This window comes from Chlamydomonas reinhardtii, chromosome 17, assembly GCF_000002595.2.
Source record: "Chlamydomonas reinhardtii strain CC-503 cw92 mt+ chromosome 17, whole genome shotgun sequence".
NCBI classification, from domain to species: Eukaryota; Viridiplantae; Chlorophyta; class Chlorophyceae; order Chlamydomonadales; family Chlamydomonadaceae; genus Chlamydomonas; species Chlamydomonas reinhardtii.
Window position 1 is genome coordinate 3,751,519 of NC_057020.1, and position 27,785 is coordinate 3,779,303.

Genomic DNA, 27,785 nt, shown 5'->3' on the forward strand with positions numbered 1-27,785 from the left:
CATCGGACAGGGTTATTTCCCCAAGTCACCAGTATTCACATTTGTTTCTTGCTACGTGCTCATTAAACCATTAATAAATTGGCACGACACAATGAAATACCTCAGAGCTTCAGGAGACAGTATTTGTGCAGCTGGCAGTTGAGCTTGGCTTGCGATGTGCACTCATGCACGCTTATGGTATAAATAAACACAAGAATGGTAGCATGGCAGAGAGGCGGCTCCACCTGGGCTTGCAGACCTATCGGAGAAAGGCGCTAGGCTGATTTGGGCGGCTTTCATCTTAAGCCCCAATCATGTTTGAGGGCTATGCTGCGGACCTGCTGGCGACATCACTGGGGCGGTTTGTCGACGTGCAGAAAGACAAACTCCGAATCAGCCTGTGGAGCGGTGAGTGCCTGCGCGGCTTGGGCAGCTGCTACATGTTTCTTACAGACATTAGGAGGAAGCTTTCATATCTGGAAAGCAAGCGGGGTGCCGCTCGACGGCGGGTTGGAGGGGTTGCAACACCGCCGCAACATCACCCCCCACCGGGCGTTAGGCCCCCAGCCAAAACCCGGCCGTTTGCTGTCCTAAGCCGGGCGGCGGCGTGGCTGCATGCAACGCATGTGACGGGGCATCTTCTGCTTTGGGTTTGCTCAGGAATGGCCCTTGCTGCTACCTGAGGCTGGCCCGAGCGCGCCGCACGGCGGGCTGGCCACCATTTCTCGGCCTCCGGAGGCCTGCCGTGCACCTCCCAGGGGCACGCTTCCCAGACCCACAATCCCTGCCACCCCAACGACTGCTGCAATCATGCAGGCTCGGGCGTGCTGGAGAATGTGCGGCTGCGCTCGGAGGCGTTTGAGTACCTGAAGCTGCCATTCGCCATCCATGAGGGAGTGGTGGGCCGCCTGCGCATCAAGGCGAGTCGCGGCTGTGGCAAGGGGCCCCGGCATTGGCGGGCTTTTGAGGGGCAGGGGATCAGCACCTGGGAGACTTGGCGCTAGGGCGGCCTGTTGCTGGGGCGCGCCTTGCGTGTGTTTGTGAAGGCATCGTCCGTGGGCAGCTGCGCGCCGCTGCACGCCCGCACCCACCCACACACACTGGCACGCACTCTCACGCGCGCCCCCGCAGATCCCCTGGGGCAACTGGCTGTACGGGTCGCTGGTGGTGGAGCTGAGCGATGTGCTGCTGGCGGCCACGGAGCGGGCGGACAGCGAGGTGGGGGCAGGGCGCTGCCGAGGTGGGGGCAGGGCGCTGCCGGAGGAAATGGGAGGGGCAGGGCTGGCAGGGCTGGCAGGGCCGGCAGGGCCGGCAGGGCTGGCAGGGCCGGCAGGGCTGGCAGGGCCGGCAGGGCTGCATGGCGGCGGCGTGTGTTGAATGGCGTGATGGCGGGTGAAACACAGTGCGGGGTGGCAGGTGGCGTGGCGGGTTTGGGACCAGGATCTGGGAGCGGATCCTGCGAGTGCGCCTGATGTCGCGCGGCCTGGCCTATGCTCAGCTTGGCCTATGCTCGGCTTGACGATGTGGCCTCCTGCGGTTGACGGTTTGCTGTGTGGTGTTGTGCAGTGGGAGGAGCCGGCGGCGCTGCGGCGCGAGGAAGCGGCAAAGCAGGCAGACCTGGCGGCGGCGGAGCTGGCCAAGCTGTCCCGCCGCATGGCGGTGCAGCAGCAGGCCTCGCAGCAGCAGCAGGGCTCGCAGCAACAGCAGGCGCCTCAACAGCAGGCACAGCAGGGGCAGGCTCAGGTGCCGGGAGGCCAGGCCGTACCGCCAGTCCAGCAGGCGCCAAGCCAAGCGGCGCAGCCACACCAGCAACAGCAGCTGGGCGCGGGGACGGCGACGTCAGGGGCGGCTGGCCCTCCGGGCGCGTCCCGGCGTGCTTCCGTCAGCAGTGGTGGCGCGGGGCCGGCGGGCCTGGATGGCGCGGCGGGTGCGGGTGGTGGCGGCGGCGGCGGTGGCAGCGGCACCGGTGCATCTGCAAGTGCCGGGGCTGCTCCCGCCGCTGCGTCGGGCGACCATGCGCATGGCCACGCCCCAGGCACACACGGTGGCAGTGGCAACAGTGGTAGCAGTGGCAGCAGCAGCAGCAGCAGCAGCAGCAGCAGCGGCTTTGGCGGGGGCTTGTACGGCACGGTACTGTCGTACCTGACCCACTTTATCCTGAACCGGCTGCAGATCAACGTGCGCAACGTGCACATCGCCTTCCGGGTGAGGCGCGTGGGGACGAATGGCCGGCGGCTGGGGGCTGGGGGCCGGGGGCCTCTGCGATGGGGTGTGCATACACGCGCCGTGTGGTTGGAGGCGGTTCGGCCATGTCAACTGCAAGTGCTAACGTTGCGTGTGGATGCGTGTGGCCGCCGTGACGCGTCGCGACAGGGCCGGCAGGACGGCGTGCCGTTTGCGGCGGGTGTGGCGCTGGAGAGCGTGAGCACGGTGGCGGAGCCCAAGCCGCCCAAGTCGGTGCTGGCGCGGCTGTACGGCGCGGCGCTGGGCAGACACTCGGTGAGGGCGGGCCTCCACTGGGCCAAGGGGGGGGGGGCTGCGCGTGCGAGGGAGGAGGCCCAGCAGGACGGCCCGGGTGCAAGGAGCGGGACTGGGTGTAGGACTATGACATGCCCTTGGCCTGCTGGCTTACGCTTACGCTTAGGCTTAGGCTTTCCAACCCCCCTCGTGCCCCGCAGCATGCCAAGTTGGCCCGACACATCGCCGTGCGCGGGCTGTGCGCCTTCTGGCGGGCGCCACGGCCCGGCGCGCCGCGCGCCCCCGCCGCGGCGGCCGCCGCCGGGCCGCTGCCGCCGCCCCACCCGGACGACTACCTGGTTTGCCCCATGGACACCCTGCTGCGCATCACACTGGTGGGGCCGCAGCAGGGCCAGCAACACAACCCCACGCTGGCGCCAACCGCATCTGTGACCATGGTCAACGGCGGCGCCAGCGCCTCTGCCGCTGCGGCGGCGGGTGGCGCGCACGCATACAGTTCGTACGCGCATGCGCTATCGGCCGGGGCGGCGGCGCAGGCACCCGATGGCAGCAACAGCACCGGGGCCGGCGCGGGCTCCCGTCAGGGCAGCACCGGCAGCGGCCGGCCGCTGACGCCGCCGCCTAGCCACCAAGCTTCCGCCGCCGCAGCGATTGCTGGTGTTGCGGCCGGCGCTGGGGCGGCGCCGTCCGCGCCCTCGCTGACGTTTGCGACGGGCGGTGGCACACACGTGGAGGTGGTGGCGGGCTGCGAGGCGGTGGCGGTGCAGGTGCGGCCGGAGCAGCTGCAGAGCATGATCCAGCTTCTGGACGACATGGCTGTGTGGGTGAAGCGCGGCCGCTACGGCCGCTTCCGGCCGCCGGGCTGGTGCACAGCGGCGCAGATGGCCCGGGCGCGGGAGGACGCGGCGGCGGCGGGGCTGTCGGGGCACGCGAGTAGCGTGGCGGCAGCGGCTGGAGGCCTGGGAGGAGCCGGCGTCGCGGCGGGGGTGGCAGGGGCGGGGGCCGAGGCGGGGGTAAGCGGTGGCGGCACTGCCGGTACGATGCCGCTGCTCCGCAGCAGCTCGGACCCAGGGCGGCTGGCCGCAATGAGCCGCGCCGCTCTGGCGTCGGTGCAGGAGACGGTCCCGGAGGAGGACGAGGGGAGCTTGGCGGTGGGGCCCTCAGGCCTGGGCGCAGTGGGCAGCGCCACAGTGCCAACGGGGCAAGGGGCAGACGGGGACGCCGCGATGCATGCCGCGCTGGCGGCCGAGCTGGCGGCGCTGCGCACCGCGTCGCCGGCCCCGCGGGCGCCTCCGCCGCGCGTCTCCGCTTCTTCGGACGCGCTGTTCAGTGCCGGTGCTGACGAGGATGCGGGCGCGGGCAGCAGGCAGGCAGCGGGCCTGCAGGCTGCTGCGGAGGCGCGGCGGGGCGCCCGCAGCGCCAGCGCCGGCGGAGCCCCGGCTGGCGGCTCCACCACTGCAGCGGGGCCGGCACCAGGCGGCGGACCTCATCCACGTGCGGCCGCTGACCAGCCCGGCCTTGCACGTGCAGCCGCGGCCGCAGCCCAGGGTGCGGCGGCGCCGGCGGCAGCCGCAGGCCTCAACGCGCCCTGGTGGACTCCGCCGCGGTGCGTGCAGGCGACGCTGTCAAGCCCGAGGGCGCGCGTGCTCGGCACCGTGCGCCAGCACTCCCTGCCGTCGCACTCCGCCGACGCCGACGACGGTGACACGCGCCCCGCGTCCGCATCCGACGAAGCTGTGCGCGCAGCCGCGGTAGCACTGCTTGCGGGCGGCGGCGCGCGGGGGCCGCCGGCGGCGCGGGCGTCGCCCTTCGCCGGGGCCGCTGTCCAGGGCGCCGTCGCGGCGGCGGCCGGCGCCGGCGGACACCTGGCTGCCATCCCGCTGACGCCGGTGGCGGTGGGGCCGCTGACGTGGCGCCACATCTGGCAGTACGCGGGCCGCGCGGTGCTGCACGACCTGCGCGAGCGCCGCGGCACCACCTCCCTGCGCGACCACATCGCCTACAAGCGCGCCTACTGCCGCCTCTACCGCCGCAAGCTGGAGCACCTGCGCGCCGCCGAAGGCGGCGGTGGCGGCGGCGGCTCCGCCGCCACGGCGGCGGCGGCGGTGGCAGCGGCGCCGCCGCCGCTGACAGCGTCCGAGGTGGTGGAGCTGCAGCGCTTTGAGGCGGATCTGCCGCTGTCGGACATCCTCACGTTCCGCCAGCTGACGGAGCAGGAGCTGGAGGCAGAGGCGGACAGGGAGCGCGAGCGCGCCGCCAACAGGGCGCTGGTGGCGGCGGCGCTGGGCTCGGCGCCGCCGCCGGCGCCCGCGACGGCGTCGGCGTCGGCGGCGAGTGCGCCTGGCGGCGCGCCGGCGGCGGCGCAGCAGCGCAGCTGGCTGGCGTGGGGCCTCTCCGGCGTGTCGGGGTTCTTCACCTACAGCACCAGCGGCCTCACGGGGGCGGGCGGCGGCGGCGGCGGCGGCCGCTCTTCTGCCGTGCCGCAGGCGGTGCTGTCGGATGCGGAGCTTGCTGAGCTGTATCGGCTGCTGCAGGGCACCTCTCTGCAGGCGGCAGTGGCGGCAGGTGCGCCACACGCCGACGTAGGGTCCTCTCATTCGGCGCACGGCCACGGCCACGGTCATCAACAGCACGGGGCCTCACACCACCACCAGCACGCCTCGGCACACGCCGCCAGCGGCCGCGACAGCGCAGCAGCGCACGCATGTGCCTCTGCTGCGGCGCCTGCCGCTTCGGCCGGGGCGCTGCCGCTGCTACTGCAGATACGGCTGCTGCACGTGAAGCTAGACATCAAGGGCCACACGCCGCCGCCGCTGGCCCGCCTCAGTCAAGCCCGCTCGAGCAGCGCCGACGGCGCTCCACCGGCGCCTCTGCCCCACACCTCTGCGCCGGGCAGTCGCGTGGCGGCGCCGACGCTGCTGTCCGTGTCCCTGGGCTCGGTGAGTGTGGCGGTGGAGTCGGAGGGCGGCAGCAGCGGCGGCGGCACGGTGGTGGCGGCGGCGGTTGGCAGCCTGCACGCCTACGACCTGGCGTCAGACCCGGGCGTGATGGAGTGCATCCTGGCGCACTCGGATGTCGACCTGGACGCCATGACGGACGCGGTGGCCCCCGCCGGCGCCGGAGCGGGCGGCAGCGCCGGTGTCGGCGCAAGCGGCAGCGGCAGCCGCGCAGCAGCACCCGCGGCCGGCGCGGCGGCGTCGACCAGCGGCAGGGCAGGTGCAGTCGGCGGCGGTGGGAGTGGCGCATGGGGCAGCTCAGCGTCATGGTGGTACGGCACGAGCCGTAGCGGCGCCGCCGGCGGCGGTGGCGGCAGCGCCTCCGCCTCTTCTGCAGGCCGGCGCAGGCAGCCGCAACACGGCGGCGGCTCGTGGCCGTCGCTGGGCGCGCTGCTGTCGTGCGCCACTGGCGCGCCGCTGCATGCCGCCGGGGCTGGCGGCGGTGGCGGCGGCATGGCTGGCGGCATGCACGGGTCCGTGAGCACCGACAGCCTGGACTCGGATGTAGGGCACTGGGCCATGGGCGGCGCCGCCAGCACCGGTGGCGGCGGCGCGGCGGGAGCTGTTGGCGGCGCCGGTGCGGGTGGCGTGGCCGGCGCTGAGGCCTGGTACTCGGGCCCCCCGGTGATCACTGTGTCGCAGGTGCCCGTTCGGCGAGAGCTGATGCCCGAGGCCGGCGGCAGCAGCAGCTGCAGCGCGAGTGATGACGATGATGACGAGGAGAGCTGGGAGGCGTCCGGCAGCGGCGCTGCCGCCAGCAGCCCGGGCCACCGGCGGCACCACCAGCACCGCCACGGCCACCGCCACGCCGTCCAGGAGCCCGGGCCGCGCAGCACCAGCCGCCTGGAGGTGCACGTGCGGCCGTTGCGCATGCTGCACCGGCCCAAGTGCTTCGCGGTACGCCAGGGGGGCTGCACACCGACCGCACATGGTCACATGCCACACGATCGGGGCCACGTGACCAGGCTGCAGCCAATTGTCTGCATCCCGCGGCCTTGGGCACTGGCAGCAGTGTACGTTGTCAACCGCAGTGACGTCTCCGCCCCGCTGACTTGACCTTCCTCCAACCAACCCGCTCGCCGCCCCCCACCCCGCAGGCGTTGGGCACCGCCCTGGCCATCGACATGTCGGCCTCGCTGGAGCACCACGCCATGCACGCCGTGGCCGCATTCGCCTCGCGGGACGCGCGCGTGCTGTCCAAGCTGCAGCGCACCGGCTGCGTGGTGCCGGGAGCACAGCACATCAGCTTGCGGGTGAGCGGCAGAAGGGGGGGTTGTAGCTACCAGCCCAAACTCAACCAAACCAAGCGAAACTAGCGGAGCTCTAGCGGATGGGAAGGCGGCGCGGGCACGTCGGGCAGGCAGGCAGTTTGTGGGCTCGGAGGACAGGGCGTGGCTTGAAGAGGGCAGATGTGAAACCCTGATGCGTGCGTGCATGTGTGACCTGTCGGGCTTACGCTGGATCGCCGCAGATTGATGGCTTTGAGGTGGTGATGCCTGTGGCGGAGGCGGAAGCCGCTGCGGCGGCGCGGCACGGCGCCCACGACGCGCCCCGCGCCGCCGCCCGCTCCTCCTGGTCCGCAGCGCCCGACCGGCTGACAGCGCCAGTCCCCGGCCACGTGACCATCGGCTTGTACGGTCTGCACCTGTCCACTTTGGAGGCCCTGCCGCCGCCCACACGAGCGGGCTCCTCCGTGTGGTCGCGGCGAGGCTCGCTCTCCCAGATGGGTGAGCTGGAGGCTGGTGCTGGTGCTGGTGCCGTAGGCGGCGGCCGACAGGGCGAAGCGGTCGGCACCGCGGCGTGGCAGCGCCGGCGCGTTGGCAGCGCCGGCGCGCCGGCCGCCGCCGCGGCAGCGGCGGGCCTCGAGGGCGGCAGCACGGACGAGGATGAGGAGGCTGACGCCGCCAGCGGCCTGCCGCGCCCTGTGGCGCTACCGAGATCCACCATCGCGCGGCTGCAGCGGCTGCTGCAGCGCCGCCTCACGCCGTGCAGCACCACCGCCGACCTGGCGGCGCTGGCGGCGGAGGCGGCCGCTGGCGGCAGCTCGGGCGCGTCCGCTTCGGACAGCGCCGCGGCGCCCGGCTCCGCCGGTGACGTGACGCGCACGCTGCGAGCTGCGGCAGCGGGGCTGGCGGCAGGCGCCGACGACGGCCCAGGCTTCCACAGGGGCCGCCGTCGAGGCAGCCGCGGTGGCAGTGGTGGCGGCGGGCGGCGGCGGTATCGCGCGACCTCGCCGCCGCGGCCGCTGCACCTGAGCGTGGACGAGCTGGAGCGGTTGTTCCTGTACGAGCATATGCGGTTCGCGGTACAATCTGTACGGGTTGTGTACTGCCTGCCCGCCGGGGTGCAGGGGTGGGCGCGCGGCGCGCCGCCTGCGGCAGCGGGCGCAGCCGCGCCGGGGCCTACCTCCTTTACTGCAGGCAACGGCAGCGCCCACGCCTACTCCCACCACGCCACTCCGGCCCACCACAACCGGTCTGAGAGCATGCCGCCCGCGCTGGCGCCGCAGCGGCAGTCGCAACCCCCGCAGCCTCAGGCGGCAGCGGTGGAGGTGAGCCTGCTGCCCTCAGGCCTGCACCTGCGCGGCACACTCAGCCGCAGCCGCCTGGAGCAAGACACCAGCGCGCCCTCGCTTGCGGTGCGGCTGGCGCTGGGCGGCCTGACCAACTCCCGCCTGCACGCATCAAAGGTGAGAGGATGCTGGCTTGTGTTGTCATTCTGTGCTGTCCATGCAGGGAGCAGCGTGGGCGCGGTTGTGGGTCGCAGATGCATGCGTGGTGTAATTGGTTGCGTGCTGCGTGGTTGCTGCGTGTACAGATTGCCGAGGTGCAGCGGCTCTTCGCGGCTATGGCCGCTCCCGCAGCTGCCGACGGTGCCGCTTCCAGTGCCGCGGCCGCGGAAGTGGGCACGGCCAAAGCAGCGGCGGATGCTTCCAAGGTCTCACAAAGTACACAGAGCACCGGGCCGGATGAGCAGCCGCCTGCAGGAACGGCCATCGCCACAGCCTCTTCGTCTGTAGACGCGGACGTGAGCGCGCTGTCCGCGCCGCCAACCCCCGGGCCGACTTCGTCGGGCTTCAGCTTTGGCTTCGGCATGCGCCGCCCCAAGCGCCGGTCCAGCCTTGGAGGCAGCGGCGGCGGCGCTGACGGCGGCGGCGGCAGCGCTGCTGGCGGGCCGGGCTCGGCAGCGACGGCAGTGTCAGCAAGCGGTCAACAGCGCCGTATGACGACGGACTGCGCGCCGGCAGTAGGACCGGAGGCGGGCTCGCCGGAGCCTGCCGCACTGCGCCGCCGGTCGTTCAGCCACGAAGCCATGCCGCGATGCGCACGCACGCCTGCGGCCCTACGTGGCCGCTTTGACCGTGACGCTGCCGAGGTGTCCGCATCGGCATCGGCATCTGCCGTGGACCTTGTGGAAGCAGGCAGCGAGCAGGCGGCGCCTCCGGGTGCAGCAGCGCCGCCGCCGCCATCACAGCAGCACTCGCAGCCACTTGATGGGGCTGTGAGCCAGACTGCGGTGGGCGGCGCGGCAGCTGCTACCACAGACACGGCTTTTGCAGCTAGGCCGCGCTCTTCCCAGGAGATGCTGCGGCTGCCGCTGATCGAGCGCACCGTCGCGCTGCAGATGCTGATCGAGCCGTTCGACATCACGTATGCCCTCGATGGCGCAGCATCTGACGCAGACTCTAGCACCGACGCCAGCAGCAATAACAACAGCAGTAGCACCTGCGCAGGACAAGGCGCCAGCCCCGCGCTCATCCGACTCAGCACCGGCGGCCGCTGCGACGTGCTCTACTCCCAGTGCGGCGCTGCCAGCTCGCTGTCGCTGCAGCTGCGCCGCCTGCAGCTGCGCATCACGCCGCCGGCGCCTGCACCCAACGCTGCACCCACCGCTCCAGCAGCAGCACCGGCCAGCGGCGTGCTGGGCACGCTGCTCGCGACGCCCACCAGCATCTGGCTGTCTTCGCTGACGGCGGACGTCAGCCGCACCATGGGCGGCGGCCTGAGCACCTGTGGCGCGGTGTCCGGCCTGCGGCTGCTGGGTGCACCCGACCAGCCCGGCCGCTTCCTGCTGTCGAACGGCGCCAGAGCCGACGACGCGGCGGTGAGCTTTCGGTACTGGTCGGCGGGAGCAGAGCCGCCGCCGGACCCTGGGGCAGCGGCGGCCGTGGCGGCGGCGCACATGGCGTCTGGGTGGTGGCGCTCGCCGTCCTTCGTGCGGCACGGCCCAGGCCGCACCAGCAGCGGCGGCGTGACCGCGGCAGTGGTCAGGAAGCTGCAGCTGAGCGGCGGTAGCGGCGGCAGCAGCGGCGAGCGGCGCTGGTCTGGGCAGCTGCGCCGTGGCGCCTCCCGGACGTCGAGCGGGGATGCGTCTGAGCCCGGCTGCAGCCCGCCAAGTGGCGGCGGTGTGGACTTGGTAGTCACGGACGTGGCACTGGGGCTCGGCCTCATCCTGTGGGCGACCCGCCTTGGCGGCTCCAAGCCAGACAACGCCCCAGACCCACCGCCCGCCGCGCCTCCGGCTGCGGCGGCAGCGCCGCCGCCACCCGCCCCAGCGGCGGAACAGCGGCCGCCGCCTGCGCCGTTTCATGTGGGTCTGCAGCTGCGCAACTGCGCCGTGCTGGCTGTGGCGCCCAGCCGCACGCCCTTCGCCGCCGCCTCTGGGTCCGGCCACGTCGCATGCCAGGCCCTGCTCAGCCTTGACCGCGTGCAATTCCGCATGCCGCCAGCGCCACTGCCGGCGTCAGCAGCTCCTGCAGCGCCATTCGTGCTTGTTGCGCCACCGCCGGCGCCTCCGACCAATCCGCCGCCGATGCCTCCACGGCCGAACGAGCAGCAACAGCAGCGGCAGCAGCAGCAGCAGCCGGAGCCCTCTAGGCCAGGCGCCCACTACCTGGACTTCTACGGACCGCGACCGCCGGAGGCGATGCCGTCGGCGACGGTGGCCGCGGCAACATCGACAACGACACCCGCTGCACCGGTCAGGCACTCACCCGCAACGCAACCTGCTGGCTCGCCCTTCGGTGTGGCGGGCCGCCACGCCCAAGCGGCGGTGGGCGGTCCTGCCGGCACAGCGGCGCCCGCCGCGTCCACTGGCGGCCCCGCGGACGCCCGTAGCCGCAGGCAGCGCAGCAGCAGCGGCGCCAACGGGGCGTGCGAGGTGCACGTGAACGGCTTAATGCTGTACCTTGCTGACAACCCTGACTCCGCCTTCCTGTCGCCGGTGCTGCAGCTGCCGGAGTTGACCGCCTCATATCGGCCGGTGCCGGCGCCTGGCGCCCGCAGCCCCCAGCTCGTAGCCACTGACGCCGGCTATGCCGCGCCTGCAACGCAGCCGGCGCAGGCGGCCCATGCCGCTGCTTCTTCCGCGGCCGGGCAGGCGCTGCCGCCGCTGGCTATGGCGCTGACGGCGGTTATGTCACGGCTTGAGGTCAGCCTGCAGCCGCAGCAGGCAGGTGTGCTGTGCGCCATGCTTGCGGAGCTGGCGCCCCAGCCCACCGCGCCCGCCGCCCCCACCTCCTCGGCGGAGCAAACGACGGTCCAGCCGCGGCGACAGCCTGCGCCTCCCTCCGCCGCCACTCCAGCGCAGCCTCAGCCCCGCTCACAGCCACCCCCGCAGGAGCCGCCGCCGCACGGCGTCACGCCGACGCCGTGGGGTCTGCCGCGCCTGGCTGTATCGCTGTCCGTCGACTGCGCGACAGCCCTGCTGGGCAGCGACGCCCTCAGTGAGGAGGCCAGCGTCTTGTACTGCCGGGGCGTACGGCTGTCGTACGACTGCACGGGAGAGGACGGAGAGGCGGAGGCGTGTCTCGGCTGGCGCGAAGTGACGCTGGCAAGCGTGGCCTCACGGCTCGACCCGCTGCTGCTCCTGCCGTCGCCCGCGCCGACCGGCCGCGCCGGTGTCGGCTCGTCTGCGTCGGTGGCCGGCGTGCATGCAGGCGGCGGCGGTGGTGGCGGTGGCGCAGCGGGTGGCCTCGGCGGCGGCGGCGGCGGTGCTGGTGCTGACGGCGACGCGTACACTGCGCCGACGGTATCAGCAGCGGGCGCCAAGATCCACGCCAGCTCGCTGGCCATCATGATGGAGCTGGCAGCGGCACAGCGCAGCTCCGCCGCCGCAGCGGCGCTAGCGGCGGCGGCGGCGGCCGCCGCGGCGGAGGCCGCCGCTAACATGGCAGCGGCGACGCTTGCCAGCCTGGGTGGCGGAGGCCGCAGAGCCTCCGTGCCTATGGACGTACCCGGGGGCTGGACGGGCGCCACGGCGTCGGCGTTGCTCAGTCGCGGCGCTGCGGCTGCCAGCCTTGCGCCGATGGGCTCTGACGTGTCCGGGCTGGGCGGCCCCACGCCGAGCAGCCTTGGCCGGCGCGGCGGGCTAGCTGCTTCGGGCGCTGCCATTCCGTCGCGCCTGCTAACGGGCTCCGGCTCGCTGCCGCGCAGCGGTGGCGGCGGCGGCGGCGGCCGTGCGGCGCTGTACATTGAGGGCGCCGCCAGCGGCGCCGCCGGCGGCGACGCTGATGCGGAGTTCTTCTCGGTTGAGGGCAGCAGCTTGTTGGAGGACCAGGAAGATGGCGGCGGCGGCGGCGGCGGCGGTGGGCGCGACGTTGCGGAGCTAGATGAGCTGCTGGCGACGGCAGCGACAGCGTCGAGTGGCTCTCTGCTGGGGCCGCTCTGGGCCGACGGCGCCGTTTTGTCCACCGTCAACGCCTTCCGTACCGGCGCTGGCGCGCCGGCGGCGGCAGCAGCTGCAGCTGCGCTTGGCGCCGGCGCCATTGCGGCGGCAGCTGCTGGCGCAGGAGCGGCTGGCGCCACAGCAGATGACGCGGCGGCGGAGCCGGCGACGCCGCTGGACGGCGGGCGGCGGCGCGGCACCATGTTGTGCACGCACGTGTCCAGCTGCACCAGCATCACGCAGCTCGCCACGCTGCCCGCGGTGCACCTGCCCGCGCCTGGAGGATCGCCAGACGAGCCGCTGAGCACAGGCGCGGCCGCTGGCGGGGGTGGCGCCGGCGGACCGCCCGGCGGTAGCCGGAGCGCGTCGCCGGCGCCACCGCAACTGCTGACGTTGCCCGCGCGCGGAGCGCCGGCAGTGGTGCTGCTCACGATGGGCGCGGGCGGCAGCCGGCCGGTGCCGGCGCCGCACGCCGCCGACTTCTCCCACCACCACCACCACCGCCACCATCCCCTTCAGGACCAGCCGCAGCCGGCCACGACGGTCACGGTGCGGGTGCGGCCATGCGCGGGGCCGTCGCGCCGCCACGCGCCCCTGCAACCGCCTGCGACTCGCGACGAGGACAGCTCAGAAGGCACCGCGCCGGCCCGCGCCGAGCCCTCGCTGTTCCGCTTCTCTTGCGGTCCCGGCTTCTTCAGCAGCGGCAGCGGCGACGGCGACGAGGAGGGCTCGCGTCGCGGCAGCGGCTCCGAATCTGACGGCCTCACCGTGTCATCCTCATCATCAAGTAGCAGCAGCAGCCGGAGTGGCAGCAGCGGCGGACGTGATGCGCGCGCAGGACACGAAGGACTGCTGGGCACGAGCCCCGCGGCGCCCTGGCGCGGCGTCGCCGCCGCGGCCATGGCAGGCAGCGGGGGCGCGAGCGGTGGGCCGGCAGCAGAGGCCGGGGCGGGGGCGCTGGTCAGCACCGGCAGGCAGCCGCACGTGGACGTTGATGTGTGCGGGCTGCACCTAGTGGTGAGCACCACGCAATGGCACCGGCTGCTGGACAGCTCGGCGGCGTGCGGGCGGCACTGGGCCACCGCGGACGCCAGCAAAGCCCGCGCGCGCGCCTGGCAGCAGCAGCAGCAACAGCAGCAGCAGCAGCAGCACCAGCACCAGACAGGCAACACGGCTGCTCCTGCACCCGCCGACGAGCCCAGCGCCACGTCAGCTGCGCAGGCGGCTGCAGATGATGCCAACGGACACGACGCCCTGCTGGCGCTGCTGCTCGCGCTGCCGGTCACAGCCAACGTGTCCGTGCAGGACATTTCCCTCGTCGCCTACGCCGCGGCAGAGGCTGGGCCGCCCGCCGCGCGAAGCGCCAAGCTCGCCGCTGCCGCCGGCGCCTCCGGCGCCGCTGAGTCCACATACCGGCGCCCCCCGTCAGCCGCCGGCGTCGTTCCGGCGGCGCCGCGCTGCGTGCAGCTGTCGGTGGTGTTGGGCGCGAGCGTGGAGGCGGCGGCGAACGGCTGCCTGGACCGCCTGACGCTGGCGCTGCCGGAGGTGAGCGTGGCGACGGGCGTGCTGTGGCTCGACCACGACCCGCGCGGCGGCACCTGGCACACGCTTGCGGAGCCGTGGCGGCTGGTGCTGCTGGAAGGGCTGTCCTGCGCCGCGGTGCCGCAGTTGCATGGCGGCAGTCGCGGCAGCACCAGCGCCGGCGGTGGGATGCCAGCAGGCGGCAGCGGCGGCGGTGCGCTGGACGCTGGCAGGGGGCCTACGGCTCCGGTCAGTGGGGACGCACCGTCGCCGCCTACTGCGGCTGCTGCCGCCGCCTTCAAAGCCCCGGGCGGAAGGCATGGGGCAGGCACGGGCGCGGGCAGGAGTCAAGACGGCAGCGGAGGCGGCTTTGCGGACCCTACGGCTGCACCCGTTGCCAGCTCGCCGCCTTCGCGAGGCCTTGCTGGCAAGGTAGCTGCTGCGCGCTCGCTGTCATCCTCGCTTCCCTTCGTAGCCGTTTCGCCGACGCCGCTTGACGCCGCGGCCGGCCCCTCAGCCTCTGCAGCGCCTGCCGCCGTTGCCGCTGCCGCTGGTGCTGTCGCTGGTGCTGGTGCTGCCGCTGGTGCTGGTGCTGCCGCTGGTGCTGGTGCTGCAGCTGGTGCTGCCGCTGGTGCTGCCGCTGCTGCTGGTGCTGCCGCTGGTGCTGCCGCCGCGGCCTTGACGTCGGATGGCGCGGCCGTGCTGGTGCACGCGCTCCTGGAGGCGTCGCTGCAACACGCCTCGCTGTACGCCGCCCGCCGCTCGCTGCTTGCCATCACCGGCCTGCTCTACGACACGCAGGAGCACTGGGAGGCACTCGGCTCAGTGCGCCGAGGCGGCCGGCGGCAGGCTCGCCGCCACCCGTCGCACGCGGGCGCCGGCGGGGCTGGAGCCCCCGCAGGCGGCGGCGCTGCACGCCATGGCCGGGAGCGTGACGACGCGGCCGCGCATGCTGACGGGCCGCCGCCGTCCTCATCCGACGGAGAGGATGACGAAGATGACGATGACGACGACGGAAGCAGCGCAGGAGAGGAGAGCGTCTTGGCGGGCGGCGGCGCGGCTCGGCCGCACGGTGCCGCCGGTGCTGGTGTGCTCAGCCAGCGCAGCAGCTTGGGGTTGGGCGCCTCCGCCGCAGCCATCGGCAGCTCCGGCTTTCGGCGTGGCGGCGGCAGCGGAGGCCTTGCGGGTGCTGTTGGCACCGGTGGCGCCGCGGGTAGCGGCGCTGGCGCTGGCGGCGGCGCTCTGGCGGGCGCTGGCGCCGCTGGCGCAAGACCCAGCCGCCGATCGCGTGAGTGGTGGTCGGGTGCTGCGGCCGGCGGCGAGCTGGCTGATGACGGCACGGGCATGCGGGGCCTACGGGAGGGCGGCGTGTTCGCGCCACAGGGCGTGTACTACCACTACCACCTCACCCAGCGCTTCCGACCCGCTGCCAAGGGCCGCGGCCGCACACGCCGGCTCAGCTGGGCAGCGGGCGCGGGCAGCGGCAGCAAAGCGGGCGCAGGCGACGCCAGCGGGCCAGCTGGCGCCGGCGCAGCTGGCGCCGGCGCGGAGGAGGCTCCTGGCGGCGGCGGCGCCGCCGCCGCAGCCATGCTGCCGTGGTGGTTGCCACTGTGCTGCCTCACGCTGCGTGTGGGCAAGGCTGCGGCGGTGTTGTACACGGACCTGCAGGGCTTCGACCTCCCTCTCTTCGAGGTCGCCATCTCGCCGCTGGAGCTGCAGCTCAAGCTCGCAGCTCCGCCGCCGCCGCCCACCGACGCGGACGCCGCCGGTGGCGAAGGCGCTGGTTATGTGGACCGGCGCCCCTCCTTGGCCGCCGCGGCCGCCGGTGCGGCGGCGCCGCCTGCCTACATGCGCAGTGCGGTGCAGCTGCAGACGCCGCCGCCCTACCGCCATGCACGGGAGCAGCCGCCCGGTGCCGCGACGCCGCTGTCGCCGACAGCCGCGGAGGGCGTGCCTGGCGGCGGCGCTGCCCCGCCTGTATCGCTTCCTCTGCCCCTGCAGCAGCGGTCCAGTGGGCGGCTGCAAGCCGCCCTTGCCAAACAGCTCGATCAGGCCGCCGCCAACGGCGGGGCCGCCTCCGACACTTCAACCGCCGCCGCCGCGGCGGCGGCGGACTCCGACAGCTCGCTGCGGGCGCAGGGCCGGCCGGCGGCGCCGCGATGGCCGCTTCCAGTGGCGTCTGTGCACGTGGTCCTGGACGCCAGCCTCCTCGTGGACGTCTACAACATGGAGAAGCTGGGCTGGGAACCCGTGATCGAGCCCTGGGCGCTGCAGCTGCTCTACACAGGCCTCCGGCCCGGCGCCGGCGGCGACGCCGCACTTGGCGCCGGCGGCGGCGCCGCTGCTGCCCGTGCGTGGGGCGGCGCCGCCCCGCCGGGGCCGGCCACGGCTCCGCCGCGCCACTCCTTTGCCCTGACCACCAACACGGTTCTTGAAGCCACGATTGCGCCCGGGCTGATCCCGGCGGCACGTGGCGCCGCCGCGCTCCTGACGGACCTGCAGTTGGCCTTGGCGACACAGAGGCGGCTTCCACCGCCGTCCCTGCCGCTGATGCCGCCGGCCTTTCCCGAGGCGGCGCCGGCGTCGCAGCGGGCGCTGCTGCACGCGCCCACCATGCCGCTGCCCGCCCGCGGCTCGGCGGCGGGCAGTGCGGCAGCGCTGTACGAGCACGGCGGTCAGCCGCATGGGAGTGCACAGCACCTACATTGCCAGCACCTCCGGAATCACGGCACCGGCGCCGCCACCGGCTGGACGGGCGCGCCGCGGTCCGGCCTGCTCCCGCGCGTGTGGCTGCTGAATACGTTGGGCCAGCCGGCCAGCTTCGTGTCGCTGCCTGAGGACTTCCTGAAGCACAGCCACCACCGCCATCGCCACCACAACCACCACAACCACCGGCAGCACGACAGCCAGCACGACCACTTCACGCATCGCACCCATCACAGCTCCGGCCACCTCCACCACCACCAACAACACCACAACCACCATCACCATCACCATCACAGCCATGTCCATCACGCCACCGGCCTCACAACAACCGGCGGCGCAGTCGAGCACACGGTCCCGCATGGGTCGCTGGTGGTGGTGGAGTCGGTGTCCCTGGCCGAGCGCCAGTTCGCGGGGCGGCACGTCAGCAACCGCCTGCCGCCCACTGTCGTGCCCGGCGCATGGGCGCCGTGGCCACCACCGCACCAGCACCAGCACCAGCACCAGCAGCACACACACCACGCCGGCTTCGAGGACGTGCGACAAGAGGCCGCCAGCCACTCGGAGTATCCGCCGACGCACTACTACGGCCCTGGACCCGGAACCGGCCCTGGCTCCTCCTACCCAGCATTCGGCCGCCGCCGCGGTTCGCGCGGCTCCTACGCATCCGGCTCCGGCTCGGGTCTGGGCGCCGGCACCGGCACCGGCGCCGGGTCCGGCCTGGCCAGCTGCACCGACAGCGAACACAGCCTGGACGGCCCCAACGGCGGCGGCCAGCATGCGAACCAGCAGCAGCACCAGCACCAGCAGCCGCAGGGCACGGCCGGGCAGCACCCTAGCCACAGCCACAGCCACCCGCACCACAAGACGGCGCTGTTCTTCCGGCTGAACGGCGGCCCGGCGCTCTTCGGCCCGGTGCCGTTCGCCGCGGCGGCCGGCAGCCGCTGGTACTTCCCCCTGCCGCCGCTGCCGCCGCCCGGTGCAGCGGCAGGGGCAGTGGCGGCTGCTGGAACGGACCTGGCGGCGGCGCTGCCGGGCCACCATACACACGGGCCGTCGCACCTGCAGCCCTCCGGACAGCACCAACAGCAGCACCAGCAGCACCGCCAGGTACCGCCGCTGCCGCTGCCAGCGCCCGAGCTGCGGGTGGTGTGCGAGGCGCGGCCGCACGCGCTGTGCAGCCGCCGCCTGGAGCTGCGCTCCAACGTGCGCCTGCGCAACAGCAGCGGGCTGTGGCTGGCGCTAGGCGACTGGGCCTTGCTGGAGGGGCTTGGAGCGCCGGCCGGCTCGAGGCTGGGCTACGGCCGAGCCGCGTCCATGCCGGCACACAGCATGCACATAGCCGCCGGCGCGAGCAAGGGTGGCAGCGGCAGCCAGCAGCCAGCCTACGGCCTGCAGGAATCGCCTGCGTCAGTGGCGGGTGCCGGCAGCGCGGCAGGGCGGCCCGAGTCGTCGTCGTCGGTGCTGCTGCACACGCTGCCGCCCGGCGGCACGGTGTGGTTGTCCGCGGCGGTGCTGCAGCGCAGCCCGGTCGTGCTGGCGGTGCGGACCGCGGCGCCCGACCACTTGGCAGCGTCTGGCGCCGCCGCGGCGGCGGCGGCAGACCTGGAGCGCCGCAAGGCCGACGGAGGCGGTGCGGACGGCGCCGACGCGGACGGCACCACCGACGCCCTGGCAGCGGAGGCGGAGGCGCCGATCTGGAGTGAATGGAGCACGCCGCTCGACCTCACAAACATGCTGGCAGACGCGGCCAAATCGCTGGCGGCGGCCGCCGCAGCCGCGGATGAGGGCGGCGCTGACGCCGCTGCTGTGGCGGCTGTCGCCGCGCGCGGCGTCACCTGCCGCCTCGACTGCTCGCTGCTACAGCCGCAGGGCGCCGGCGGCGCCGCTGAAGCCGCCGCAACCGACCCGACCAGCACCTGCCACCTCATCGCGCATCTGGTGCCCTGCTCCTCCCCTGCGACAGCCTCCTCCTCACACGCTGCTACAGCCTCAGCTGCTGCCACGGAGCGGCCCGAGTGGGAGCTCGCCATCATGTCGCCGCTGGTGCTGCAGAACGACCTGCCGGTTGCGGCGCGCTTCGCGCTCAGCGCCATTAGCAGCCTGGGCGGCGGCGCGGGCTCCGCCGCCGCCGCCACAGCAACCCAGCCACTGGCGCCGGAGCTGCGCGCCAGCCTCGAGGCGTTGAGTGTGGCGCACGTGCACGCCTTCCCCGCGCACCGGCTGGTGGGCGTTGCCTGCCGCCCAGTGGGCTACGCATGGAGCTCGCAGCTGCAGCTGTTTGACAGCGCCGACGGCGCTGGTGGTGATGGCGGCGGCGGTGGCGGCGGCGGGTTCTGGGCGGCTGGGCACGGCGGCATGTCGGCGGCGGCGCTCGCGGCGGCGTCCAGTGCCGCGAGCGACGGGCCGCCCGAGTTTGAGCCGCTGCACCCGGGGCTGGAGCCGGCGAGCTACGGAGGCGGGGGCGCGGGCGGCGGCGGCGGTGGGGCGGAAGGGCTGGTGCCGTACTGCGAGGCGGCGGTGCCGGTCCGTGCCACTGTGGACGGTGTGCAGGACGTGCTGCTCATGCTGCGCACCTGGCTGCACCGCGGCACGGGCCAGGTGCGGCTGCAGCTGAGCGTGCCGGTGTGGGTGTATAACTGCTTGGGGCTGCCGGTGCAGCTGCGGCCCACGGTGCGCCTCGTGCTGGGCCCGCCGCAGCGCGACGGCAGTGACGCCGCCGGCGCCAGCGGCGCCGCCTGGGTGCCGCCGTGCCTCACCTCCGGCGGGGCGCCCACGCGCGCGCCCGCCGCGGGGCCGTGCAAGTCGCAGCTGTATGCGCTGCAGGCCGCGGAGGGGCTGCTGGCGCCCGCCGCCGGCCGCCGCACCCCGCCGTCGACACTCGCCGGCCAGGACGGCAGTAGCAGCGGCGGCTGCGCTGCCGGTGCTACAGCCACCTTCAAGTCGAGCAGTAGCGCCCGCAGCGCCCGCTCGCTTGGAGCCCACACCGTGGCCTCGTCTGGGCGCAGCGGTGGCTCTGGACGTGGCCGTGGAAGCGGCGGCGGCGGCGGTGGTGCCACTGGCGCGCCCACCGCCGCTACCAGCCTGCTGACGTCGGCCGTCGCCGGCAGCGGACTGCTTGCGGCGCTGGGCCCTGGCGGCGGAGCCCTTCGCGCAGCCGGCGCCGGCGCGTCTGCCGCCCCTGCTGCAGCCGACGGCACCAGCGGTGGCTACGCAGGTAGCGGTCTGGCGGACCTTTCGCCACGTCACTCCGGCGCCTACATGACTGACGAGCTCGCCAGCGCTGCTGCCGGCGCTGCCATCCGGCGCTACCCCAGCCTCGACTCTATGGCCCCGTCGGCCGCCGCAGCGGCGGCGGCAGTCCAGCGCATGGCAGGGCCGGCCGCCGCGGCTGCTGCGGCCGCTGCGCAGGCGAAGCAGGGCAGGAGCTCCTGGGACACCTTCCGTGAGTCCGCGCCTGGTCTTGGGGCTGCCGGCATGCTGCCATCCATGGCCGCCGCCGCCGCGGCCCCGCGGCCCCCGCCGAGCCTGGCGTCAGCGACGAGCGCGCGGCCGCCGCCGCGGCCCTCCTCGCCCTTCAGCGGCGGTAGTGGCGGCGCCAGCGTCAGCATGACGGACGGCGCGGGTCGTGGCACGGCACGGACGGTCGTGGCGACGGCGCCGTACGCGGCTGCGGGGGTGGCGGGGCTGCAGCCTTGCATGTACGGCGGCTTGCCAGTCGGCATAGGGCAGTTGGAGCTGTGTGTGCTGTCGTACCCTGGCGGCGCCGCCGACTGGTCTGCTCCCGTCTGGCCCGCCGCCGACGGCACACCGCTCTACGTGACGCTGCCCTGTGCGCCACCCGGCGGAGACGGGGCGGCGGCGGCAGGAGTCTACCCCGGCGGCGCAGCGGTCGCGGCAGCCGCAGCGGGCAGGGCCCGCGCCGCTGACGCCGGCGTGGGCGTGGCGGGTGGTGGTATGGGTGCGGCGGGTGGCAGCAAGGGCAAGGGCCGCGGCCCGGCTATTCATGTGGTAGCAAGGCTGGTGCGGGTGGGGGCGGGCACGGGCAAAGGCGACGGTGCCGGGGGCACCGCTGCGGTCGCGGCAGGCGGCGCTGTGCTGCTTCCGTCGCCGCTGGCACCGCGCTGCGTGGCGCTGCACCTGCTGCCGCGCTACGTGGTGCATAACGGACTTACGGCTGCGGTGCAGCTGCGGCAGCAGGGTAAGCCACGCCTTACAGCGTGACGCATTGGTGCCTGCGGGCGCGTTCGCGCCCTGCGTCAATGGAAGCGTTCGTTAGCGTTTGGTGCCATGCCAGCACGTCCTGCTTGCCTGCCGCTTCATTGTACCGGTATGCTGCCCACCCACCTATGTGCCACCTCCTGACTAGCCGCCTCCCTCCCGCATCACGCCAGGCACCTCGCCCGCCGCCTCGCTGGGCCTCGGCGAGCGGCGGCCGGTGGCGTGGGCGGACGTGGGTCTGCCGCTGCGAGTGCAGCTGCGCATCCAGGACCCGGGCTGGTCCTGGTCGGGTGGCGTGGCGCTGGAAGAGCTGGGGCCCGGGGACCTGTTCGTCAAGGTGCGGCAGCGGCTGTACGCGGCAGGCAGCGCGGGGCTGGGCGGGGCGGGGCGGGGGGAGGAGGCGCGTAATGCTTTGGGACGCAGGAGTCCGAGGGCGACAGGTCACATGCCTTAAAACCCGGTCCACGTCTTGCATGCATTTTGTGGCCAACTTCACGTCAGTCTTCGTCAGCCACGACTCTCTCAAGGATTGTTCGTGCTATCTCTGCCCTGCTGCGTTGCAGATCCGGCACCGCAACCGTGCCGAGACGCAGCTGGTGCGGCTGGACGTGAGCCTCAGCTCCGCGGGCACGCTGGTGGTGGGGCTGAGCCATCACCACACCGACTTCGCGCCCTACCGCATCGACAACTGCTCTTCCGAGGTGCTGCACGTGCAGCAGGTGCGGGCACGGGGGCAGGGTGCATGGGCGGGGCGTGTACGGCCGGTGCCGGGAAGCAGGTGCCTGCCGGCAACCCTCCTGCTCTGCCGAGCTGAAGCCGTCTAGACACGCGCTGTACATATGGACTGCGTAGTTGGGGCTCCGCGACGTTGCCGAATGCCCCTACGCCCCTTACGCCCCTTGGCGCCACCCGCACAGGTGGGCTGCCTGGACGCCGAAGACGTGGTGCGCCCCTACTCCTGCCTGCCCTACACCTGGGACGAGCACACGCCGGGCCGGCAGCAGCGCGTGCTGCTGTCGCTGCCGGGCCGGCGGCGCCTGGGCGAGGTGGAGTTGGACAAGGTGCGGGCTGCGGTAACATGTTGCATTACCGCTTAATCGCATGTTGAAGACCTACCCGCCTCAAGTCGGTTGAGCTTGAGAGGGTTGAGAGGGCCGCCGCTGCTGCTGCGCGAGCCTTGAGCCGGTCATGTACCGCATCCTCTGTACCAAACGCTCCGCCACGGCACCTGCTGCTCTGCAGGTGGGCACCCGCCTGGATGTGGCCGTGGTGCCCTCCCAGACCGGCGGCCACGGCCGCAAGCGGCTGCTGCGCATCTCCGTCACCGCCGACGGCCCGACACGCGTGCTGCGGGTGGTGGACACCGGCGCCCACCCCTCGGACGCCCTGCCCGCCACCGCGCACCAGCACCGCCACCACGTGCAGCAGCAGCTGCACGCAGCCGCGGCGGCGGCAAGGGCCACGCAGCGGGCCTCCGGATCCGGCGCAGCCGGCGGTGGCGTCGCCGTCGGAGGGAGGCCCCCGCCCTTCACCAGAACGCCAGCGCGCCGCGCGGCCTCGCAACGCAGCCTCCTGCTCTCCAGCAGCCCCACTGGCCGCCTCGCACGCGGGCCCGCGCATCCCGCCACCACCAGCGCCGCAGCCACCAGCCCCACCGGCGCCGGCGCAGCCGCGCCGCCGCCCGAGTCGGAGTGGCAGGTGGAGGTGTCGGCGTCGGTTGCGGGCGTGGCTGTGAGCCTGGTGTCGGAGCGGCGCGAGCTGCTGTACGCGCTGCTACAGGGCTTCCACGGTTCGCTGCTGGTGGGGCCGGCCAAGGTGGCGGCCGCCGCCTCGCTGGCACACGTGCGCTGGGACAACTGCCTACGTGGCGCCGCCTTCCCCATCATGGTGTACGGGCCCGTGGGCCGGTCCCTCTTCAACACCGCGCTGCTGCTGCCCATGCCGCCGCCGCCCAGCGCTGCGGGTGGAGCTGGTGCGGCAGCAGCGGCAGGAGGCAGTGGCGGCAGCGGGGGCGCGGGCCGGCTGCTGGCGCTGCCGGCGGCGCCTGCGCCGGCGGCAGGGCAAGCTAGTGCTGCTGGGGCCGGCGCTGACGCCACTGCGCCCCCCGCTCCCGCCAGCGCGGCGGCAAGCTCCTCCTCGCCGCAACCGGCCACTGCCGCTGGCGCCTCGACCTCCGCTGCCGGAACCCCGGCCGCGGCCGTGGCGCGGCTGCCGCCGCCGGCGCTGTCGGTCCGTCTGGTGGTGTGGCGCAATCGGCCTGGCGGCGTGGTGTGCGTGCAGAACGCCAGCGTGGCAGCGGCGCCGTTGGCTGTGAGCATCGAGGAGACGCACCTGCGCGAACTCATCGGATTGGCGTCACGCATGGCGGCTGCGGCGACCGCGCCGCTGGAAGACCTGAGCGCTGTCAGCGGCGGCGGCGGCGACGACGCAGGCGTGGCCGTGGGTGGCTGGGCGCCTGGCGGCGAGGCCACCGCTGACGGCTTCACGTCGGGCGTGGTGCTGAGCGCCGCTCCCGCCGCGGCGGTGTCGTGGCGGGTGCCGTCGCATGAGCCAGACCTATCCATGCTGCGGCCCACCTCGCCGCCTCCGATGGGCTGGGGCGGCAGCAGCAGCGCCTCAGGCGGCGCCGCCAGCGCGGCGGCCGCGCCTAGCCCCGGCATTGGTGCTGCTGGCGCCGCCGCCGGCCTCGCGGTCGCATCTGCAAGCCCGCAGCGGCCGGTCCTGGGGTCCCCTACCGGAACCTCTCGCGCCAGCGGCAGGCTCCGCGCCGGCAGCGGCGGCGCCACCGCCTCCGGCATTGCGGTTGCGGCTGCACCACTGCTGGCGGCGACATCAGTGGCGGCCGCCGCCGGCGAGGACCCACTGGCTGTGGCGCCGCCGCCAGTGGCTCGCACCCGGCGGCTGTACTTTGAAGAGTTACACATCGGCGAGATCCGGATTTCGGCTTCGTTCGCGCCGACGCCGTACAACAGCCGTACGGCGGCGGCCATGGCGGCGGCTGAGGAGCTGGAGGGCGCAGCGGTTGATGGCGGCGGCGCCGCCGCCGCCTCTGCGGCTGGCGGCGGCGGGCTGGTCGACAGCGCGGTGCGGCTGGTGGTGTCTCTGGCGCATCTGGAGGGCGCGTGGGTGACTCTGCGGCCGCTGGACATGCGCTATGCGCTGATGCGGGATGAGGCGCTGGGGCAGGTACGCACATGGCTGTGGGCGGGAAGGGTTGGGGGCAGGGGCGGAGGCGGGGCGGACGTGATGTGGATGTGGGCGTGGGGAAGATTTGGGGGCCGCCAGCTGTGTGTCCTGCATGCCGTGTTGCCGCATGACTGGAGCTCCCGACGCCTGAAGCTCTCTGCTGTAATTCGCCAAGCCTCTTCCCTATGCACTCCGCAGAACATCTTCCGGCACTACATGTCGTGTGCGGTTCTGGAGCTGATCAAGGTGGTGGGCTCGCTCGACATATTCGGAGACGTGGTGAGTGAACGGACCTCTGCGTATGGACGTCTGCGTATGACCTGCAGCCTTCTGTGTCAGTGCAGCTTCGGTAACGCAGCCGCCCGTGCGTCGCGACGGGTTATCGCGCCCTGCCTTGCCCCTGCTTGTGCTTCGCGTACATTAGCCTAGCTGCTGTGTGCTGCAGCCGACGGGTACCCGTTGGCGTTGAATGCGCATCTCTCCCTTGTCTGTCTCTTGCTGCCTCCTCTGCGCGCAGGTGCGGCTGCTGCAGGCTCTGGGTGTGGGCATGTGGCACTTGGTGTCCATGCCAGTGGCGGGCGCACTGCGCGGCGACATGGTGCACTTTGCGGCGGGGCTGGCGGGCGGCGTTCTCAGCATGGTGAGATACATGGAACGGGCTTTGGAAGGCCGGGGGCGGCAGCGGGAGGAGGTGGGGCGGCTGCGGCGCTATTGCGAATGCGTGCAGCGCATATACGGTATGTGCGCGGTGCTTAAACGGTGCTCCGGATAGCTGCCCTTATTGCGGGCCGTAAGCACGGCAACCTGGCTCTCACCTAGGACCCCGCGATGCTGCCGCAGGCTCGCAACGTCACCTACGCCGCCAGCAACAGCGCAGTCAAGGCCAGCCGCCGGGCTCGCTCCACGTTATCAGCTCTGATTCCAGAGCCCATCCACACGCAGCCCTACAGCCCCGACGCCGTGTCGGCAGCCGCCGGCGGCGGCTTCACCGGCAGCAGTGGCGGCAACAGGGCGGGCCTGGCAGGCCGTGCCGGCGCTGCGCGAGGTGTGCGGGGCGGTGAGGTCGGCAGCCCGCATTACCGCGACCGCGCGGCCGGCGGCGGTGCCAGTGACGGGGCTGTGGGCCATGGCGGTGACCCGGAGCACGGCAGCGGTCAGCTGGTGCCGTACACTGGTGCCGCTGCGGGCCGCGGCGCCGGCCGCGCGCCGTCGTCGTCGCTGGCAGCGGTGGGCAGCGGCAGCGGGCGGCGCGATCTCCTCGCGGTGAGTCGCCAGTGGGCACAGGAGCAGGGGCCGTGGGGTTAACCAAGCATCACAGTGTACAGTTTGCTAACCGGTTGCAGCTTCGCTGCCTCCTTCTGAGCTCTACAGCCTCCTGCGTTCCTTCCTCTGGCGCATGCTCCTGCTGCCATCGCCTCCCTCACCTCTTGTGTCTCCTGCCCCTCGCACTCGTCGCCCCTTTCACTCTCTCCCTGCGCGCCCCTGCAGTCCACGTGGGAGGGATACGCCGCCATCCTGCAGCGGGTGGCCACACAGGCCTCGCGGCTGAGCCTGCTGGGCACCGCGCGGGAGCTGCTGCTGGGCGGGCTGGGCGCGGTGGTGAGTGCTGCTGACGGTACTGGGAGGCACGGGCGAAGTGGGGTTGTAAGTACGAGCCCAAACCTTCGGGGCGGGACACGGCGGCAGCGATTTCGGCTGGGCGCAGAACGGCTGACATCGAGAAGCCGGAATGCATACATTAAAATAGGTCTTCTCGCCCTACGGCGCTTGCGCTCCGTCTCCATCGCTCTTCATGAACCCTGTGCCTGCTCTTCCTGCTCCTGCCGCACCAGGCGCTGCCCACTGTGGCTGTGCTGCAGCTGGTGGAGGTGGCGGCCGCCTCCGTGCGCTCCGCGGTGGCGCCCAGGGGCGGCGGCCCCGGCCGCGGCGGCGGCGGCGTGTGGCCGCGCGTGCCTCGCTGGGTTGACCCGGCGGCGCCGCTGCAGCGCTACTGCTGGCTGGAGGCGCTGTGCCGGCTGCTGCAGGCGGAGCTGCGCGGCGGCGCCTTCGCGGAGGAGCCGTACGTGGGCGGCGTGCAGGTGTGGCCGTGGGCGGAATGATAGGCCCGTCGATGCCTCGTCTTGATCGGCGTGTGTCCTGCCTGCGTGTCCCCTCGTGGCCTTGAGTCGATCGTGCGACCATTGACCAACCTCGCGACCTGGACCCTGGATTGCCCTGATGCGCTGCCACCAACACACATGCCCGCGCTGCCTCGCTGCACGCAGCTCACCGAGTCGACTTTCGCGGTGGTCACCCGCCGCCACCTGCTGCTGGTCGCGCCACGACACGCCGCCGCCGCCACCACCAGCACTGCAGCCACCGCCACAGCGGCCGGCAGTAGTGGCAGCAGCACGTCTGCCGGGGGCTTTTCTCCGCAGGCCGCCGCCGCCGCTGCCGCTGCCGGGGGCGGCGGCCACTCAGCAGCGCACCCCTGGTTCTCAGACCTAGGGCTGAGCCTGGTGGTGCCGCTGGAGGGACTGGTGATGGCGGCGGTGGCGGGACCAGGCGGCTCGCCTTCAATCGTGTCGATCGCGCATGTGCAGCCGTGGGCTCTGCACCGCGCCGCGGGCTCCCACCACCACGGCCACGGCCACGGCCACCACGGCCTCAGCCGCCATGGGAGGCCGCAGGCGCACGCCCCCAGCGGTGGCAGTGGCGGCGCGGCCGGACTGCTTGGCGCGGCGGCGGCGGCGGCAGCGGCCCCTGCCGGCACGCTACGACTGCGCACGCCGACATCGCCGTCCTCAGCAACCACAACGCCACCGCGAATGGCGAGACGTGTACACCACGACGGCAGTCGCAGCGGCGGCAGTGGCGCCGCCACCAGCCCTCTCCTCGCTGTGGGCTACAGCCACGCGCCGCCGCCGCCGCCCTCGCCTGCCGCCTCCCGCCGCACTTCCTTCTCTTACGCCTCGCTTGCGGCGGCGGCCCTGGGCGGCGGCAGCGGCAGCAGCCACTCTGCAGCTTCAGTACCAGCGCCTGCACCGCCGCCGCCACCGCCGCCGTCGGCGTATGGTGGAGACAGCAGCGATGAGGATGAGGATGACGACGGCGGCGGTGGCGGCCGCCGTGGCGCTCCGCCGTCGCCATGGCTGTGTGTGACGACGCTGGAGGTGCTGTATGAGGCGGATGCAGTGCGGCTGGTAGCACTGCTGGAGGAGGTGAGGGTTTGGTACGAGAAGCAGCGGCGTGCAAGCAGTGGCCTACGTATGATCGGCTTCTAGGGAGTGGAAGAGTAACTGACAGTGGAGGCGATGGGAAACGGATACCGCGGGGGCATTGAGTTTGTACTTGGGGTTCCTGTATGATGTTTAGCGCAGAGGTGGCGTGTGCCAAGTGATGTGGTGATTCTGGCATTGTTGTTGGGTGCTGTGTGTTCGTTCCCTGTCTAGTTGTGAACCGCTTCGCAGTAGGGGACTTTGACATGCACGATCAGGACACGAGGGGTCATGGTTGTCACAAGCGTGTGTGTTGATATGCGCGTGTGTGTGTGTGTGTGTGTGTGTGTACGTACGCCTGTGTTGTCGCATACTGTGTGGTTAACAGAGTTGTTCGTGCCGTACATACAGCCGACTCATTGTCGGGGTCCCGCTTGGGACAACTAGACTGCTAGGCTAGTGCAGGAGTAGTAGGAAGAGTAGCGGTAGTGCCAGGAATGCTGCTTTCTGGGTCCACGAGTTTGCCTGTCCCTGCCATTCGTGTATTAACTTATAGCCAGATATGCCGGTGCGTGCAGAAGAGAACTCAGGTACAGACTGCTGTTTGCAGGACTCGCAAGTAGGTGCGCTGTATTCGAGATACCCCGTCACATGTTTACCCAGCGTAGTGCTCCAGGGACTGATGTCTGATGAGCCGCATTCGTGTTTCGCATCTTTGTCGTTAAGTGGGGGCAGCTGGCGCTGTGCGCCTGGGGTAGAGGCTGCGAGGCTGCAACTGCCATGAGCACAGCTAATGCGAATGCGGTCACGTTACACCAATGTAACATCTGGCGTCTGC

At 72.6% G+C, this 27,785-nt stretch overlaps 1 protein-coding gene across 1 annotated transcript; it reads left to right on the plus strand.

Moving 5' to 3' along the window:
• The first annotated feature begins 61 nt into the window (after positions 1-61).
• On the plus strand, positions 62-27,783 carry CHLRE_17g727600v5 (uncharacterized protein). Its single transcript, XM_043072370.1, has 19 exons — positions 62-387; positions 796-899; positions 1,111-1,197; positions 1,546-2,184; positions 2,353-2,478; positions 2,658-6,350; positions 6,551-6,706; positions 6,925-8,142; positions 8,271-20,544; positions 20,738-20,901; positions 21,128-21,283; positions 21,482-21,625; positions 21,807-23,750; positions 23,949-24,029; positions 24,268-24,390; positions 24,591-25,013; positions 25,239-25,349; positions 25,583-25,828; positions 26,015-27,783. Exons 1-19 carry the CDS (start codon positions 294-296, stop codon positions 27,011-27,013), a joined length of 22,782 nt encoding a protein of 7,593 aa, XP_042914829.1. The 5' UTR covers positions 62-293; the 3' UTR covers positions 27,014-27,783.
• Positions 27,784-27,785: the final 2 nt, after the last annotated feature.

Excerpts from the sequence above, each read along its gene's own strand:
- CHLRE_17g727600v5 (XM_043072370.1), top strand. The coding sequence starts at position 294 with ATGTTTGAGGGCTATGCTGCGGACCTGCTGGCGACATCACTGGGGCGG. Across the intron at positions 6,707-6,924 it reads CACAGCACATCAGCTTGCGG|ATTGATGGCTTTGAGGTGGT; the intron begins GTGAGCGGCAGA and ends GGATCGCCGCAG. Across the intron at positions 24,030-24,267 it reads TCGACATATTCGGAGACGTG|GTGCGGCTGCTGCAGGCTCT; the intron begins GTGAGTGAACGG and ends CTCTGCGCGCAG.